An 18,938-nucleotide genomic window follows, 5' to 3' on the forward strand; every position below is an offset into this window, starting at 1 on the left:
CTCGATGGCCCCTGGCAGGACAAAGGGGAGCACAGAGGTTGGCCTGCCAGAAAGGCCAAGTCCTTGGCTGGAGATGGGCTGGACCAGCATCTCCTGCCCTGGGAGCAGCTTTAAACCAGGTCTGGGAAGGAAAATGGGGTGTCTGGGCTACAGCAGCAGTGGAGGAAAGGGATCTCAGAATCATGGCGATGTGAATGTTGGAAAAGAGCTCCCAGACCCTCAAATCTCACCTGTGACTGCTCCCCACCTTGTCCCCAGCCCAGGGCACCCAGTGCCACATCCAGGTGACACCTGCAGGGATGGGCACTGCAAACCTCCCTGGGCAGCCCCTGCCAAGGCCTGAGCACCCTTTTCATGCAGAAATTCCTCCTGGTGTCCACCCTGAGCCTGCCCTGGCCCAGCCTGAGGCCATTTCCCCTTGGCCTGTCCCTGTTCCCTGGGAGCAGAGCCCGACCCCCCCTGGCTGTCCCCTCCTGGCAGGGACTTGTGCAGAGCCACAAGGTCCCCCCTGAGCCTCCTTTGCTCCAGGCTGAGCCCCTTCCCAGCTCCCTCAGCCCCTCCTGGGGCTCCATTCCCTTCCCAGCTCCGTTCCCTTCCCTGGACACGCTCCAGCCCCTGCAGGTCTGTCCTGGCAGGAGGGGCCCAGAGCTGTCCCCAGCACTGGAGGTGCCCCAGCAGTGCCAGCACAGGGGACGGGCACTGCCCTGGCCCTGCTGCCACCCCAGAGCTGGCACAGCCCAGGGGCCATTGGCCTCTGGCACACCTTGGCACACCTGTGCTCACCTGTGCCACGGGCACAGCACCCCCAGAGTCTTTCCCACTCCCCTTTCCCAGCCTGAAGTGCTCAGTGGGGTCGGTGTGACCCCAGTTCAGGACCTGGCCCTTGTTCTTGGCCCATGGATCCAGCCTGTCCAGAACCAGAACCCTCTGCAGACCCTTCCTGTCCTCTCACCCCACCTGCTCCGTCCAGCAGCAGCTCAGGGGCTTTCTGGGGTGCTCTGGACCCTGCACGTACCCAGGAAATCATCGGCCGAGAAGTGGTCGGCATCCCAGACCTGCAGGGTGAGGCGGGCCGGGATCTTGTACTCGGTCTCATCCCAGGAGAACATGGACTCCTTCTTGGAGATGACAATCTTCTCCTCGGCCATCAGGTAGTCGAAGGGGAAGATGTAGCGCCAGTTGAAGTTGCCTTCACCGGTGAGGGAGTGGTAATGGACATCTGTGTCCTGCTTGTCCTCCTGCTGCCCCTTCAGCCACCTGCAGGGCCCGGGGACGTGAGAGGGGGGCACAGGTTTACATGGGACAGGAAGAGGGGAAAGGACCACCCCGTCCAGGCAGCCAGGGTGTCTCCAGGACTAAAAAACCTAAAAGTTATGAACAAGGGGATGGGGCTGCTCCAGACACTGCAGCATGGGCAGGAGGATGCCAGAGGGAACAGAGAACTTCAGGAGAAGGAGATTCAAGGGAGTTGTCTGAGGGCTTACCCTGGGTGAGGAGATGTGGAGGAGTTGTACAGGAGCTGGGAGCTGTCACGGACATATTTTATGAAAAATCCTTTTGTCAGGATTTTTTCTCCTGAGAAGCTGAAAATGTCACTGGATTTCTCCCCAGTGAAGGAGGCACCAATGGAATTCTAGGCTGTACCTACCCCCCTGACAAAAATGCCACTGGATTTCTCCCCAGTGGAATTCCAGGCTGTACATATTCCCTGACAAAAATGTCACTGGATTTCTCACTGGTGAAATTCCAGGCTGTACTGACTCCCTGATCAAAATGTCACTGGATTTCTCCCGAGTGGAATTCTGTACCTACCCACCGACAAAAATATCACTGGATTTCTCACAGGTGGAATTCCAGGCTGTACCTACTCCCTGACAAAAATGTCACTGGATTTCTCACGGGTGGAATTCCAGGCTGTACCTACATCCCGGCAAAAATGCCACTGGATTTCTCCCCGGTGGAATTCTGTACCTACCCCCTGACAAAAATGTCACTGGATTTCTCCCCGGTGAAGTAGTCGTCGTCCTCCAGGATGACCTCGTCCGTGTTCCACACGATCACCCTGAGCTCGTACCTGCCCGAGGGAGGGAAAGGGAGGTGAGGCACGGGAGCAGGGAATGGGAGCAGGGAATGGGATAGGAGAGGGCAGGGTGGTGCTGCCAGAAAGCAGAGCCGGCTGCCAGGAACAGGGGATTGCTCACAGGGACCTGTCCCAGGGATCTGGAGGGCAGGATCAGGGGCAGGAGGGGATCTCAACCATGGAGATGATTACAGGGATGGGACTCTTCCTATGGGGCCAGGCTGGGAGAGCTGGGAATGTTCACCTGGAGAGAAGGATCCGAAGAGACCCCAGAGCCCCCTGCAGGGCCTGAAGGGGCTCCAGGAGAGCTGCAGAGGGACTGGGGACAAGGCATGGAGGGACAGGACCCAGGGAATGGCTCCCACTGCCAGAGGGCAGGAATGGATGGGATCTTGGGAAGGGATTCCTGGCTGGTATTCCTGGCTGGGAGGGGGAGGAGGGGCTGGAATTCCCAGAGCACCTATGGCTGCCCCTGGATCCCTGTCAATGTCCAAGTCTTGGATGGGGCTGGGAGCACCCTGGAATAGAGGAAGGCGTACCTGCCCATGGCAGGGGGTGGAACAAGATGAGCTTTAAGGTCTCATTCCACCCAAACCATTCCATGATTCCCTGATCTCTGCATGATCTTGGATCAGCCTCACCAGGGTGAGCCAAGCACCAAGGAGAGTTTTCCCTCCTCTGCTCCCAGCCTCTGCAAAGAACTTGCCAAAGGCTCAAAGGGGCAGCCCAGGCTTGGATTTTGGGAGATTTCTGACCAAAAATCGGTGTGCAAAACAGCCAGAGCCTAACTCTGTTCCTGCTCTCCTCCCTTTAATCAACAGGGCTGTGATTTCCCCCCAAAACGGGCTCAGAGTCCTCCTGAGGACTCCAGGAGGTTCGGGGTCTCCAGGGAATTCCTAGCAGGCTGGGGAGCTTCCCATCACTTCTGCTTGGCTGGGAATTTCTTGATGGTGAAACATAAACCATAAACACAACCCATAAATGAGCCGTGGGAAGGCTTGTGGAAAATAAAGAGAACTTCATGACAGCAGATTTCCCCCAGGTGGCTGCAATTTGTGACCAAATTAAGAACCATGAGAAAACTGTTTTTCCTCTTGTAAAGAAGTCTCCATAACATTAACAAGAAAGACTTTTCTCCCTAAGTAAACTAAAAAAAGGAGACTATTTTAGAGGTAGTAAACTGACTAGAAATTTTAAGTTTTGTTTCTTTACATTATCAGTAGAAAAAAAAAGTTGTAGAGGGAGGAGAAGTGTTTAAAAAAGTTTGTCTTAATTCTTACTACCTTTTTTTTCTTTTGATCACCATTAATAAAATTTTCTTTATACCCTTTGAAAGTTTTAAGCCTGCTTGACCTTTCTCCTAATCCTATCTCACAACAAGAAATAAATACACTAGTAACTAACCAATACCCAAACTTACCACATTCTTCAGCACTTTGAAATCTTAAAAGAAGAAACTTTGAAACCTTGAAATCTTAAAATTAAGAAACTCTCAAATTAGCAAAAAAAGCGGACTACACAAAATTAGTGTTTCTGCCCAGTTTCAAACTAAAACCTCCACACAGAGGGAGTGGGAGTGGGTGGAGGAAGAGCAGAATCCTGGCTCCTGCAGCGAGGGGAGGCTGGAGGCTCAGAACTCGTGGCCACAGCACCTCACTGGACGTGCCAGGAGGTTCTCCAGGTGAGAAAAGTGGGTTTACAGCTTCCTTAACCCCCTTCCTTTGGGACCTCCCTCTGGCTGTGCCCTGGCTGAGCCCATCTGTGGGATTCCTTCACCTTTTCCTTTTCTCCTGCCTGTCCCATGCTGGGATCCAGGGATGTTCTCTCCACCCAAGGCATCGGCTGCCTGGGATGCACAAGAGGCTCCCATCGGGATTCCCAGTGCCATCCCTGCATCCCAGCCCCGGGGGCAGGAAAAGGGGCCCAAAGACCGAGGCCAGCAGGGTGAGAAAGGACAAGAAGGGATATTGAGGGAAGAAATGTCCTTCTTCCCCCTCCGTGTGCTGTCTGTTCCTGCTCTTTCCTGCTTGCTGTCCCAGGGGCCTCCACCACCCATCCTTCTGTCCACCATGTCCTGGAAAAGCCCAGTCCAAACTGTCCTGGGATAACTCTGCCCCTGCCCACGAGAGGCTCAGGGCTGGGCACTCTGCTCTGTCCTGGGAACGATGGAATTTCCCAGTTCACACAGGCAGGAAAGATCGGGATCTGCAGGGGATGGAAGATGTGGGGTCCCACCTTCAGGAGCAGCTCTGGAACTGCCTCCAGTGTTGGGGTCTCTGGGAATGGCAGCATGGATGAGGAACCCAACAGAGGGCTGGGATGGACATGGAGCAGCAGCAGGGGATGGAAGACCTGGGGGTCCCACCCTCAGGAGCAGCTCTGGAACTGCCTCCAGTGTTGGGATCTTTGGGAATGGCAGCATGGATGAGGAACCCAACAGAGAGCTGGGATGGACATGGAGCAGCAGCAGGAGATGGGAGAAGCTGCGTTCCATCTCCAGCCTCCATCCCCATCCCCAATTTCCTTCCCCATTTTTTGGCTAGGCTGCCAACCAATCCCAGTAAGTTCCTTAAGTAAGTTCCTTACTTCTTTGGTTTCCTGGGGGAAATATCGATGGCAGGGCCGGGCGCTGGCATGTCCATGGGGAACATGTCCACCCACATCTCCAGGCGGCCCTGTGGGGTGGGAGAGGCACAGTCAGCTCCCCTTGTCCCTCCTGTCCCCTCCCCACCAGTGTCCCCCTCTTCCCACAGCCATCACCTGGACCATGCCAGATGTGGAGTGGGACAAGTTTCTCCCATGCCACAAATCCTTCTCCACCCCTGCAGAAACATCTCATGGAGGGGGTGGAACTCAATGGGTTTTAAGGTCCTTCCCAGCCCAAACCATTCCATGATTCCATGATCTCCATGTGAGCTGGGATCAGCCTCACCAGGGTGAGCTAAGCACCAAAGGGAGCTTTCCCTCCTCTGCTCCCAGCCTCTGCAAAGAGCTTGCCAAAGGCTCAATGGGGCAGCCCAGGCTTGGATTTTGGGAGATTTCTGACCAAAACCGGGTCTGCAAAACAACCAGAACCTAACTCTGTTCCTGCTCTCCCCCCTTTACTCAACACAACAGTGACCTCCCCGCCAAAACAGGCTCAGAGTCCTCCTGAGGACCTCAGGAGGTTCAGGGTCTCCAGGGAATTCCCAGCACTGCCTTTTGTGCACGGCAGCCTGGGGATTCCTAGCCCTTTCTGCTTTGGAATCTGTTGGGAATTTTGCTCCCAGGTGCCCAGATGTGGGGAATCAGGAGGTGCCCAGATGTAGGAAATCACCCAGGACTGTGGAATGTGAAATGGATCAGGATAGATGGGGAGGCACTGGAGATTTTCTCTGCTGGCCTCCTAGGGTGACCTGCCCACCCTGAGGTGGGTTAGGGCTAGGCTGGCCCCCATGGGGGCTGCCCCCAATCCCATTGGAACGTCAGACCTGCTCGATGCCCGGCTTGTCGGGGTTGAGCAGCGGCCGTGTCTCCACGTGCTCGGGGACGAGGCGGCAGCCGGCCCGCGGGATGTCCTCCCAGTGCCGCAGCACCGCCAGCGCCAGGTGCTCGTCCGTCGGCTTCTTCTGGCCTGGAGGAGAAAGGAGAGCTCGGACAGCTGGGACAGGGACACAGGGACAGCAAAGCACCCAGGGCCTCCACCCATGTTCCAAGGTGTGGAACTGCCTCATCTCAATCTCTTGGGAACTCTTTGTCCCAAGAGTCGCAGAACTGTCCCAAGGTGCAGAACTGCCTCATCCTCTCCATCCCTTGGTACAAAGTGTCCCCAAGGGTCGCAGAACTGTCCCAAGGTGCAGAACTGCCTCATCCTCTCCATGCCTTGGGACCACTTTGTCCCAGGGGTTACAGAACTGTCCCAAGGTGTAGGACTGTCTCATCCTCTCCATCTTTTCTGGGAACACTTTGTCCCAAGGGTCTCAGAACTGTCCCAAGGTGCAGAACTGCCTCATCCTCTCCATCTCTTGGGACAAAATGTTCCCAAGGGTGCAGAACTGTCCCAAGGTGCAGAACTGCCTCATCCTCTCCATCTCTTGGGACAAAATGTTCCCAAGGGCACAGAACTGTCCCAAGGTGTAGGACTGTCTCATCCTCTCCATCCCTTGGGAACACTTTGTCCCAGGGGTTGCAGAAGTATCCCGAGGTGTGGAACTGCCTCATCATCTCCATCTCTTGGGAACACTTTGTCCCAAGGTGCAGAACTGTCTCATCCTCTCCATCTCTTGGGACAAAATGTTCCCAAGGGTTGCAGAACTGTCCCAAGGTGCAGAACTGCCTCATCTTCTCTGTCCCTTGGGAACACTTCGTCCCAAGTATCCCGAGGTGCAGAGCTGCCTCATCCTCTCCATCCCTTGGGAAGACTTTGTCCTAAGGGTTCCGGAACTGTCCCGAGGTGCAGAACTTCCTCACACTCTCCATCCTTTGGGACAAAGTGTTCCCAAGGGTTGCAGAACTGTCCCCCAAGATACAGAACTGCCTCATCTTCTCCATCCCTTGGGAACACTTTGTCCCAAGGTGCAGAACTGTCTCATCCTCTCCATTTCTTGGGACAAAGTGTTCCCGAGGGTTGCAGAACTGTCCCAATGTACAGAACTGCCTCATCCTCTCCATCCCTTGGGAACACTTTGTCCCTCAGCCAGCACTTCCTAACTCCTCTTGCCTCTCTCCAATCCCTTTAGAAGGTTCATATCCCCACTCATTTTTCCCTGTTTCAACCAATCCTATGTCCACTGACCACATTTTCCTTCTTTCTCTCACCCCTCCTGGCCTTCTCCCTCTTTCTTGGTCCACATGAGTGTGTTGGGACACAACCCTCATCTCCGGTTGTTTGGGAATGCATTCCCATGGATAACAATTCCCTGAATGCTGGAGGTGTCTCCATGGCTCTTGGGACATGCACTGCTCGGAGGGCATTTCCAGAGGCAGCTTTGGGTGCCTGTGGATGTCCTCGAGTGATTCCAAGAGGAACCCTCTGGTCTGGAGGGTCTGTAGGACTCTGTAACTGGTTCCATACTGGGATGGTGCCTGCAGGGCTGGGTGATGAGCCCACCACACCTGTCTGGGGGGGGTTGGACTGGACGACCTTCAAAGGTCCACTTCAAACCACTCCGTGATTCAAACTTCTCTGAGATTCCAACCCCTGGATGATGAGGAGACCCCACAGACCCCTGCTCTGCTCCAGAACCTCCATCCCATGGGATGGTCCCACAGGGCCATACCATTTTCATCCTCGATCTCCGTGGGGCCGGTGAAGACCCTGTTGGCAACTTTCACTCTTCCTCCTGGCCCGAAGTGCGGCCCATCCACTTTTCCCTCTTTGCACAGCTTGGACAGGATTTGGGAGGGCTTCATGGGGTCACGCCAGGTGTTGTACCCGTGGCTGGGAACAGGAGGGCAAGATCAGACAAAAAAAGTTGTGAGGACAAAGAAATTTTTTTCCCTTTTACCAGAAAAAAACCCCTGCTGCACCACGAAGCACCCAGAATTCCCAGGGGAAAGAATTTGAGGCAGCAAAGGTGAAACTTTAGAGCAAATTTGATCCCTCTGTGCCCCTTTTGCAAACACCTTCCATCCCACTTTGGCTCAGACTGGAATTCCCAGTGCATCCCGGTTGATTCCTGATGCTCGGCATCGCCCCGTTTACTCTGCTTCCATTTTAGCCCTGACCTCACCCCTCTTCCACCAGTCCCCCCAGTCCCTCCCTCCTGCCCTGGGCTCCTGACGACCCATTCCACCCTCCCTAATGCTGGTGATAAAACCAGGGATAGCACAGACTCTTCCATTGATCCCTGCCCCTTGCAGGATTGGACAGCCTGATGTTTTCCCCAAAAACATCATTCCAGGATCAGCAGGCAGCCAAGGTGGGGAGATTCCCGTGGGAGCTCTGGGTGGGAGGTGACACAGAGGAGGGTCCAGGTGTGAGGTGGGACAGGGAAGGCTTTTCCCATACATGGAGTAGGTCTGGGACACGCCGCAGGTCGCCCGGTGCTTGCTGTAGAAGCGATTCTCCAGGTCGATCTTGGTCTCCCCGATGAGGTCATCAGTGCCCACCAAGTCCCAGTCGTACACAGCCACGGTCAGCATGGAATCCATGGGGAAGGTGGCCTCGATGTCGAAGGATCTGGGGTTGGGGGAAGCAGAGAAAAGTTGCTGCGGGGTCTGGCAGCCACTCAGGACAGAGGTGTGTCTGCTCCAGTCCATGGAGGGTGTCCCGTCTGCATCCATCACTGCAGCGCATCTGAGGTGGGGTTGAACTCAACCACCAGCCCTTGACAGGAGGGAAAATCCTTGACCTGGATGTCCCAACACCCCTGAGGCTGAGTGTTCCAGATTGCAAGGGAAGACATATTCCATTACCATCTGTATGGCAGCTGTCTTTTGTCAAGTGGGCAGTTTGCCTTATCTCTCTCTCTGAGTGACCACATTCACACCTCCCTGGGAGGGGACACCTGCTGATAACAGCTATTGAATGTCTCTGCATGGCTGATAAGAACTACAGCATCCCATTGTGAGATGCTCCGCCCAGAGGGAGGAGCCAAGCATTGCTACCCAGATATAACCTGAGATTCTGGAACACCAGCCCGGCTTCTGCACTGGATTTCCCAGAGGAACAGCAGCTGTCTCTTCCTCCACTGGATCTTCGGAGGAAGACTCACCATTTTTCTACAGGATCCCTGCTCCAGCAGAACCACCCCTGACACTGCAGGAGGGCTGCAGCCACAATTCCAGTGGGACTGCTGCCAGCACCCTGACCCACAGGGTGTCAGGTTGGGTTCTGACTCTGTCAGTGTTGTTCTAGTGTACGGCATTGTTTATTTTATCCTTTTATTCTCTTCCCTACTAAAGAACTGTTATTTCTGCTCCCATATTTTTTGCCTGAGAGCCCCTTAATTTAAAATTTATAGCAATTCAGAGGGGTGGGGAGAGTTTACATTCTCCATTTCAGGGGAGACTCCTGCCTTCCTTAGCAGATTCCTGTCTTTCCAAACCAAGACACTGAGTTTGTGTGTTATTCTCACTCAAATTTAGGTCTAATTATTCCTAAGCAGGTGTTTCACCTTGATCAGATAAATTTCAGGTTCATCTCTCAAACACGCAGTGCAACACTGACCACACGTTGGCAAAGGAGGACATCCTGGAAGGACATCCACGCTGTGGGATAAATCCCATAAATAAAGCTAAATAATAAAGATAAATAAAGATAAATTCAGCTCAAGGAGCAGCCATGGGACCCCTGAGTTGCAGGTTTGAGGGCTGGCAAGCTCGGGCTCAGCTCGGCAGTTTCAGGTGCAGACTTACTTCCCAAAAACAGGGTTCAGCTGCTTGGAGATGTAGTTCTCCTTGTCCTTGATGTCCGTCTTGCCCAGCTTGATGGCGATGTAGGGATCGGCTTTCCCGTTGATGTCAGCTGGGTGGAGGTCCGTGGCCTGCAGGGAACAGATGGGATGGGTCAGTGCTGTCCACAGCAGCCAAGGATTCAGGGATGGGCCCATTCTCCATCCCTGATGATGGGTTTCTCTTTGAGCCAGGTCTTAAGAGCTCTCAGAGAACCTATCACATCCGAGATAGCTCAGCTACCCAGAATGGCATAAAATTATCAGGAGGGCTTCTGAGGTAGTGTTGGAAACAGAAAAAGGTTTAATAAAAGGCAAAATAACAAGGCCCTTTCAGAGAAAAACCCAAGCCAGGGGCAAGAGGTTCTTGTTCCTGCTAAACACCCCACAAAAGTGATTATTTCCTTTGTTCTCTTCTTTTTCTAGTGAATTACCTAGGCAGGACCTTTTGGCCTCTGTCCAATTGGCAACCCCAGGTTTGAGGTGAAGTCTCAAAGGTCCTATGAGGTGTCTTTTTAACAAATTCAGAAAAGAAACTTCTGGGCTTTTTTTCCTTTTTAATCAGACAAAGGATAATTTGGTCACTCCGCCACATTCCTGCGCCCCGAGAACACCTGGCTGCTTCAGTCCCTAAACAGAGTGTCTTGGATTGAAATGGGGATGAAACGGCTTCTTGGATTAAACTGGGGATATTCCTGCCTCATGTAAATCCCTGTCTCAGTTTAGGGAGAGTTTGGAGCTGGCTTTGTCCTGAGATGTCACCACAGTGACCTTTGGAATCTCACCAGAGGCAAGAAAGAGACTCTCAGGAAACACACCCAGCAAGAACCTGACCAAGATGCCAAGACATTCATTCCCTTTCCCCTTGTGTCTTCTCCATGCTGGACTCTCCACAGAGAGGGGGTGAGGACCCCCAAACTCTCCAGTCCCATCTCCAAGCGTGGCACAGCAGCAGATGAGAACACATCCACCCAGTCCTGGCTGGTTTTGGGGTTGACCAAGCTGGTGTCTGCTATTCCAGCCTGGTGATGGATGGGGAGACTCCATATCCCAGCGGGAAGCAGCTCTGGATGGAGAACCAGGCTGATGGGAAACGGAGCCAAAAGTAGGTTCTGTTTGTAACACACTGTGACAAGGTGGTGGCAAAAGGCAGCCCAGGTGCTTCCAGCAGGATGGAGATCCCTCCCAAGTGCCTGGCTGCGGAATCACACGCTTGGAGATGGGGGGATAACCAGTTCAGGGGCCAGGAAGTGATTTTTGCCAGAGCACATTCCATATATAGAGGAAAAACGTGCGTTGGCTGGATCACGTCAACAATCGTGGAATGCGTGTTCAAGGAGGTGCCGTGTCCTTCACAAGGATCTCCTCCTCCTCCTCTTGCCAGATCCCATCCCACCCTTTTTCTCCCATTCTCTCCCATCCCAAACCATCACCAGGGTGGTGACATGGCTGTGGAACGAACCAACACTGTCACCCTGGTTTTTTAAGATTTTCTAGGCCTTCTGATATGGACATTCTTGTGGTGAACTTTTCTAGACATTTTCTGTAAATAACTGATTGTTTTGTCTTCTTTTATGGAGGAGGAGAAAGTTGATGGACTGCTGGTTTGACCAGTGTCATTGGAGAAGTGTCCCTATCCCCCTCCCATCCACTGTCACTTTTGGAAAACTATAAATGTTGGAGTCAGAGAATTAACTTCCTCTTTCTTCCTTCACCTGGAGAACCGTGGTGTGCTTGCATTCTTGCGTGTCCGATAGTGACACAACACCTCACAGGGCAGGCTGATCCAAAGTATCCATGGGAATTGAGCACCAGGACACACCGGTCCATCCCACCTCCTTGAGAGACATCTCTGGATCTGGCAGGAGCTTGGATGTGTCCTGTTCCCAGTGCTGGGAGCACACAGCCCTGGAGACAGCGTTGGGTCTGGATATCCTGGGATGTCCCTGAACAGCTTGGGATAGTGGGAGGTGTCCCTGCCTACAGCAGGGAGTGGAGCGGGATGGACTTTAAGGTCCCTTCCCACCCAAACCATTCCATTCCCAACCATTCCTTCCCACTCAAACCAAGGAGCTGCTTCAGTCCTCAAGCTGCATCCTGGGTCCTGAAGCACTGGTGATGCCTCAGGTTTGGCTTTTCTATTTTTCACATTCTGTGCTGCTTTGGGGTGTGGGTCTGAGCTTCATATCAGGGGATGGTGAGCTCTGTTCACAGAGCAGGGAGACAAAACAATTCCTTCTCTAGCTGGGGACCAAGGACAAATGATCTAAATCTCAGGCCCAAGAGCAGAAACAATGTGGGCTGAGGAGAGAAAAACAAGAAGGATGGGATTTCATCAGCTAAAGCTGGAATTGGACAATGAGCTCCAATATGCAAATGGAGCACAACTTATCAAAGTGAGACCCTATCTCTCACTTATGCAGTCGTGCATTTTGTGACCATTTTGGGTTCATTTTGGGTTCACTTTGGGTGTAGCCCTGGCTGGGCTCTTGTGCTGCTCCTCACCATTGAGGAGATCCTTTTAATAAATCCCTGCTTTATTCTTTAGTCTCTGTTCTAGCTCAGCCTTCTCAAGGTATCAGTCCTGGAGTGCTGGAGCGGAATCCCACCATCCCTATGGCACCAGGACCAGCTCCAGGTGGAAGGGAGTGCCAGATCCCACCTGCCACACCCCAAATTCCCACTCACCCGCACGACGTAGACTCGGACCAGCACGTTGATGGGGTCGTTGCTGGGGATCCCCTGGAACATCCCGAAGGTGGGGTCGTATCCTGCCTCCTTGCTGATGTCATCGGGGAGCGGCACTTTGTAGACGCACATGGAGCCCTGGTGTGAGGGAGGGTATGAACCAACTGAGTCCTGCTGCCCAGCGAGGCAAACCCAAAACAACCTCCCCAAAATCCTGGCCAGCATTCCTGACCACTCACCTTGAACCTCCCCACTATCCGCTCCTCCTCCGTGGCATTGTCGTCGTTGTCCCCAATCTTCCCTCGAAGCAGGTTGAAGGTGTGCAGCCAATCCTCAAAGTTGTCAAACTCTGATTCCAGCTCTTTGTTGAAGACCTGAGATGAAAAAAAAAGTTGAAAGGAGGGAATTTGGGATAAAAGCAAAGGTGAGGAAAAGATGGGAGTACTCAATCAGCTCAGAAGGAACGAGGGGCGGGACAAGAGGAAATGGCCTCAAGATATTTCAGGGAGGTTCAGATTGGATATTGGGAATAATTTCCTCATGGAAAGGGTGCTCAGGCATTGGTAGGGGCTGCCCAGGGAGGTTTGGAGAGCCCATATCCCTGGAGGTGTCCAAGGAATTCCTAGATGTGGCACTGAGTACTCTGGGCTGGGGATGAGGTGGGGATCAGGCACAGGTTGGACTGGAAGGTCTGGGAGGGCTTTTCCAACCTCAGTGATCCTGGGATTCTGTGAACATGGATACCTCAGCTCCCAGTGGTTAATTTTTCTAGGAAAGGAGAAGGATCTCCAGCATTATTGGGTTGGAAAAGGGGAATCTTGGAGCAGTGGGTGGGGCCATTGTTCTCCCTCTGTGCAAGATCCAGGTCTAAACCCCATCTGAACCCCAGAAGCACAGGCAACATGAATCCTGAGAAATCCTTGGGATCACTGAACCAGAGCCCACCCCTGTCCTGGGCCAGCAGGAAAACTCTCCTTTGGAGCTGGGACACCTCCAAGCTGCCCCAGGGATGAGCCTATCCCAGGACAACCCCTTTTCTCATGACCTCCAGCTATGGAGAGAGGCTGGGAAGCCTCATCCCAAAATAAATCCCTAGGAGAGATGTCCCAAGGCACATAATCCTCACAATTAGGTACTTCCTCAGAAGCACTTCCCGGTACCTTGAGTTCATCGATCTTCTGCTTGTTCTTCTTCTCAGGGAGCTCAGGGACCGGCTGCTGCTTCTTTTTCTTGTCATCTTTGGGTGCCTTGGACTTGTCTTTGTCCTTGTCCTTGTTCTTCACCTGGGCCTTGGAGCCTTTCATGGGAGAGTCACCAAGTGACCAAGTGATACCAAGTTTGGCATCACTCCGAGTCCGGGGGGGAGTGGTGCAGAGGGAGGAGATGGAAAGGAGGGAGGGAGGAGGGAGGGAATGGAAATGAGGGTCAGGAGAGGTGGGAGGGATGTGGCCGGGCTTGGATAAGGTCCTTCAAAGAAGAGAAGCATGAAAGCTGCCAGCTGCTGCTGCCTGCAAGTCCTGTCCCAGCCCTGCCCTGTCATTCCTTGGCTCTGGATCACAGTGTCTCCAGCAGCCCGGAGATCTCTGTGCAGGGAATTCCAGGGCTGACCTCAGCATGAATCACTTGGAGGACTACAGAACATTGACAGAGCCCTCTGAGAGCGGTGAGGCCCATGGCAGGAATGGTGTGGCCAGCAGGAGCAGGGGGGTAATCCTTCCCATGTACCTGGCGCTGGTGAGGCCACACCTGGAGTGCTGTGCCCAGCTGTGGCCCCTCAGTTTGGGAAGGATGTTGAGGACCTGGGGAGTGTCCAGAGGAGGCTGGAGAGGGGCTGGGAACACAAACTCTGTGAGCAACCACTGAGTGGGCTGGGGATGTTCAGCCTGGAGAAAAAGAGACTCAGGGGTGCCCTCATCACTCTCTGCAGCCTCTGAAAGGTGCCTGTGCTCAGCTGGGGCTGGGCTCTTTCTCCAGGCAGCACTGATACAACCAGAGCACACAGCCTTGAGCTGCACCAAGGGAAATTTAGGTTGGATATCAGGAAAAAGTTTTTTACAGAGAGGGTGATAAAGTTCTGGAATGTTCTGCCCAGGGAGGTGGTGGAGTCCCCATCCCTGGGTGTGTTTAACAAAGCCTGGATGTGGCACTGGGTGCCAGGGTTGAGTTGAGGTGTTTGGGATAGATTGGACTTCATGGTCTTGGAGGTCTCTTCCAACCTGGTCATTCTGTGAATTTTGGGAATTTTCTTCCTCTTGCCAGAGACTTCTCCTGCTTTATGGAGCCTGGGGAGTGGAACCCCAGCCTGGGAATGCAGAGGGGACAGCGCTTGATGCTGCTGCCCTCAGGACCAGCTGCAGCCACGGTCACCAGAGTCTCATTTGGAGCAACCACCAGCCACAGAGAGCTGGGAAGAGGCTGCTGGAAAAGGTGGATTCAAGGGAAACTCCTTCCCCTCTCTGCAATCCCTTGGTGCCTCTGCCAGCTTTCATGAGAGCTGGACATTATCCAGTGATGGGGACGGACAGACAGATGGAAAAACATGGATGAGGAAAGGGGGAATGAGTGGGAGAGCCAAGGGAAATGGATCATTCTAAAAAGAAACAAAACCCCAGAGGACACTGGTGCAAGCCCAGAAGAACCTGCTCACAGTTGTCTCCAAGCTCAGCAAGACAAGACCTCATTTTTCCCGGGATACAAAAATTGATCTTCCAAAAGGAGCCAGGCTCAGAATTTTACTTGCCTGAAGGGTTTTGCATCACCTGGGCACAACAACAACGCCCTGTCATGGGGACATGGAGCACATGGAGAGCCAGGGTGGAATTCCTCGGGGATACCCTTCCCAGCCCTGCCGGTGGCATGGCCAGATGGACAAAGTCACCCTTGACCAGCCACTCCCAGGATCCTTGGCCGGCATCATTTTTGGGACAAAATTAGTCTCCCCCAAATTTAGGCAAGGTCAGAAGCCCACCTGACCTACAGACCCGAATTCCTTCAGAGAAAAACACATTTATGGCATCATAATTTTATAAAATTATAGTAAGTGAAAAATAATACGTAATGTATAAAATTATATAACTTGATAAATTAGGTGAGAGAACTTGCCCTAAATTGTGTATTTGTCTTCACTGCTCACATTAGGACAGCAGACAAGGAGTTCAACATGCACGGAAAAACCCTGCAAAAACCCACAAAAATCGACCCTCTTTGGGAAAACACAACACGCTGGGAATGTCTGATTTGGCTGGAAATCTGCAGTAGATTCTCAGAGGGATGTCCAAGCACCAGGAGGAGTTCTGGTCCCACCTTTCCCTGCCATGTTCCTGTGATTTTATAAAATTATAATAAATGAAAAATAATATATAAAATTATAGAAATTGATAATTTAAATGAGAAAACTTGCCCTAAGTTATGTATTTGTCTTCACTGCCTGCATTAGGACAGCAGACAAAGAGTTCAACACGCAGGGAAAAACCCCTGCAAAAACCCACAAAAATGGACCCTTTTTGGGAAAACACAACACGCTGGGAGTGTCTGGTTTTTCTGGAGAGCTGAGGTAGATTCCCAGAGGGATGTCCAAGCACCAAGAGGAGTTCTGGTCCCACCTTTCCCTGCCGTGTTCCCTCTCTCCCTCCCAGCCTTACCCTCTCCAATCTCCATCTCCTCCTTCTCCTCTGCTTCTGCCGCGGCCGCTTCCTGCTGCCGGAGTTGCTGGGGGAGAAAGGAAACCACTGGATATTAGGAACAATCTTTTCCTGGAAATGCTGCCCGGGGCAGTGGTGGAGTTCCCATCCCTAGGGGGATTTGAAGCCAGATGTGGATGTGGCACTTGGGGACAGAGTGGTGGCATTGGCAGTGCCAGGAAATGGTTGGACTCAATGGTCTCCAAGGGCTTTTCCAGCCTGGACAATTTTGGGATTCCATAATTGCTGGAACCCAGGGCATGGGGAATGTTTCTCTGCCTGTCCTGAGAAGTCCTGACCCCCCAGGAGAACACTGCTTTTAATCTTTGTCCGTGGAGAAAGCTTCCAAGACTTTGGGATGGATTGGAATCTACGAGTGTGTGAAATAGATAATAGTGTAGTTTATCATAGTGTGAAAAACTGAGAGCTTTGGGCTTTTAGTATGGAGGATTTAGATGGGAGATTTTGGGTGTTGTCTGATGTCCTTCTTGTTCTTCATCTACTCCATTTTCAGCAGGGTTGGTGGCACAGGGTGATTGGTTAGAAAGAGCCGCAGTTCAGATGTTGTGTGAACAGACAAATAATTAGTTATTGGTAGAAAGGTAGAAATAAAATATGTTCTAAGAGCTAGTTGGACAAAATAGCTTTAAAAGACCTTGAACCTGGGTGTCTTGTGACTTTTGATGCCTTTCTATTTGTATGCTAAGTCTGAGATGTAGAGGGAATGCTGAACTTTTGATAAGAGAAAAATAAGCAATAACCTGAAGACCGAATAAACCAAAAGTCCTGTTCATCTCTCAATCCTGGCACAGAACTTTTTAGGGCTCAGCCCATCAGGGGGATCCTCAGGGCGGGGTGGGGGGGTTTGCACACATAATGAAGCACAGCCCCAGGGCTTTGGAAGGAGCTGGAATTAGGGGAGACCTCTCAGGAAGGGAACCGTCTCCCCTGGATGCCCCTCACTGCTGCTCCTCACCTACCTCCTTCATCGTCTCAATGGAAGCGAAGTACTTGGACCACCAGTCCAACATGCTCTCGTCCGGCTCCTCCTCCTCCGCTTCCTCCCCACCTCCTCCTCCTCCTCCTCCTTTCTTCTTCTTCTTCTTTTTCTCCTTCTCTTCCTCGGTCTGAAGTGACAAGGGAAGCACAGACAGGGAAGGGGAGGGATCAGGTGAGAGGGAATCGTTTCTGGAAGTACAAAAGTGAAGCACCTGAGGAGGGACAACCCCTCCAGGCTTGGGGGCCTCATGAACTTTGTCCCTTTTACAGCCACAGAACACCCAAGGGTAACCAAGGTTTTGGAGAAAGTGCCAGAATCACGGAATGGTTTGGGTGGGAAGGGACCTTAAAGCTCATCCAATTCCAATCCTGACATCTTTCACCATTCCAGGTCATTCCAAGCCCCATCTAACCTGGCCTTGGACGCTTCCAGAGATGAGGCAGTCCCACAACACCTCCACATTTCCATCATCCTATTTATCCGGGAATTTCCCAGGCTACATCCCTGGAATCTTCCATGGCAAGATGCCCAGCAAAGCCCCTTGGGTCTCCTTGGTGAGGAAAGGGAACCTTTGCCAGCTGGTACCTGGTTGTGGTGGGGATATCCAGCATCGCTCCCCCTGTCCTGGGACAGCTGGGATGAGAAGTCCTGGGACAGCTGGGATGAGAAGTCCTGGCCCAAAAGAGCTGCCCAAACTGCAGGGACGAGGCCACTGCCACATCCCTTGAGGGGACAGCGCTGCTGTGCCTCTGTCCTGGGACAGAGGGGTGATGTCCCTGCCTGGCTCAGGCTGGGGAGGGTGCCTGGTCCACCAGAAGTGGCATGGAAGGTCTGGAGAGGGAGCAGAGGGTTGGGAGCAGGGATGCAGAGAAGATCCATCACTTACCACATCCACCTTCACCACTGCATCGGAATTCTGCCACCGCGGGATGGAAGGGAACAGGGAGAGGGAGAGCAGGTTAAGGACACACCCTCAGCTGAGTGCAAATCATCATTCCCAGGGTGGTTTGGGTGGGAAGGGACCTTAAAGCTCATCTTGTTCCACCCCCTGCCATGGGCAGGGACAACTTCCACTGTCCCAGGCTGCTCCAAACCCCATCCAACCTGGCCTTGGGCACTGCCAGGGATCCAGGGGCAGCCACAGCTGCTCTGGGAATTCCAGCCCAGCCCCTGCCCACCCTGCCAGGGAACAATTCCCAGTTCCCAAGATCCCATCCAGCCCTGCCCTCTGGCAGTGGGAGCCATTCCCTGGCTCCTGTCCCTCCAGGCCTTGTCCCCAGTCCCTCTGCAGCTCTCCTGGAGCCCCTTCAGGCCCTGCCAGGGGCTCTGAGCTCTCCCTGGATCCTTCTCCTCTCCAGGTGAGCACCCCCAGCTCTCCCAGCCTGGCTCCAGAGCAGAGGGGCTCCAGCCCTTGGAGCACCTTGGCAGGTGGAAGAAGCTCTGGAGCAGAAATGTGGGAGAAGGAGTTGAAATTCCCATTCTGGGCACAAAAATGGGCACATTGAGTGTGACACCCCTGGGACATGCTGCCTCACCAATTCAGGCTGAAATCCCTCAGAAATCAGCAATTTCATGAGGAAAGAGGTGCTGCCACATGGATACTCACAGCTTCCAGCTTCACCATCGTGTCCATCTTCTTGATGGGGACCTCGGGTTCCATGTTGACCACGATCTCCCCTGTGGGGCGAGAGCGGTGGGCCCTGCTGGTCATGGCCAGGTAGCCGTTGAGGTGTTTGGCTGGACAGAGGACAGAAAAGGAGAAAGAACAAAGGAGAGAGACAGTGGACAGGAGAAACTGACAGTTCAGGTGAGATCCTACAGGATTCAGGCCAGAAACTGAGAGTCCAGGTGAGATCCTACAGGATTCAGGCCAGAGACTGAGAGTCCAGGTGAGATCTTACAGGATTCAGGCTGGGAACCAAGATTTCAAGTGAGATCCTACAGGATTCAGGCCAGAAACTGAGAGTCCAGGTGAGATCCTACAGGATTCAGGCTGGGAACCGAGATTTCGAATGAGATCCTACAGGATTCAGGCCAGAAGATGAGCTCAGGTGAGATCCTAGAGGATTTAGGCCGGAGCACAGTCTTGTTTGGAGCAGTGGAAATGAGCACAGACC

At 52.9% G+C, this 18,938-nt stretch overlaps 1 protein-coding gene across 1 annotated transcript in view; it reads right to left on the reverse strand.

Moving 5' to 3' along the window:
* The window catches only part of OTOF (otoferlin), a 62,242-nt gene that overhangs the window by 3,478 nt on the left and 39,826 nt on the right, over positions 1-18,938 (reverse strand). The window contains exons 26-40 of the mRNA XM_031065022.1: positions 18,428-18,558; positions 17,708-17,737; positions 16,802-16,948; positions 15,783-15,849; positions 13,302-13,438; positions 12,381-12,515; positions 12,142-12,279; positions 9,419-9,546; positions 8,070-8,240; positions 7,339-7,499; positions 5,551-5,693; positions 4,667-4,755; positions 1,976-2,074; positions 1,016-1,257; positions 1-11 (exon numbers count right to left, since the gene is read on the reverse strand). The exon at positions 1-11 is cut by the window's left edge and continues 165 nt beyond it. Of these exons, the coding sequence (XP_030920882.1) occupies positions 1-11; positions 1,016-1,257; positions 1,976-2,074; positions 4,667-4,755; positions 5,551-5,693; positions 7,339-7,499; positions 8,070-8,240; positions 9,419-9,546; positions 12,142-12,279; positions 12,381-12,515; positions 13,302-13,438; positions 15,783-15,849; positions 16,802-16,948; positions 17,708-17,737; positions 18,428-18,558 (1,829 nt within the window). The remainder of the gene's footprint in view (positions 12-1,015; positions 1,258-1,975; positions 2,075-4,666; positions 4,756-5,550; positions 5,694-7,338; positions 7,500-8,069; positions 8,241-9,418; positions 9,547-12,141; positions 12,280-12,380; positions 12,516-13,301; positions 13,439-15,782; positions 15,850-16,801; positions 16,949-17,707; positions 17,738-18,427; positions 18,559-18,938) is intronic.

Source organism: Geospiza fortis, unplaced genomic scaffold, assembly GCF_000277835.1.
Source record: "Geospiza fortis unplaced genomic scaffold, GeoFor_1.0 scaffold509, whole genome shotgun sequence".
Taxonomy (NCBI): Eukaryota; Metazoa; Chordata; class Aves; order Passeriformes; family Thraupidae; genus Geospiza; species Geospiza fortis.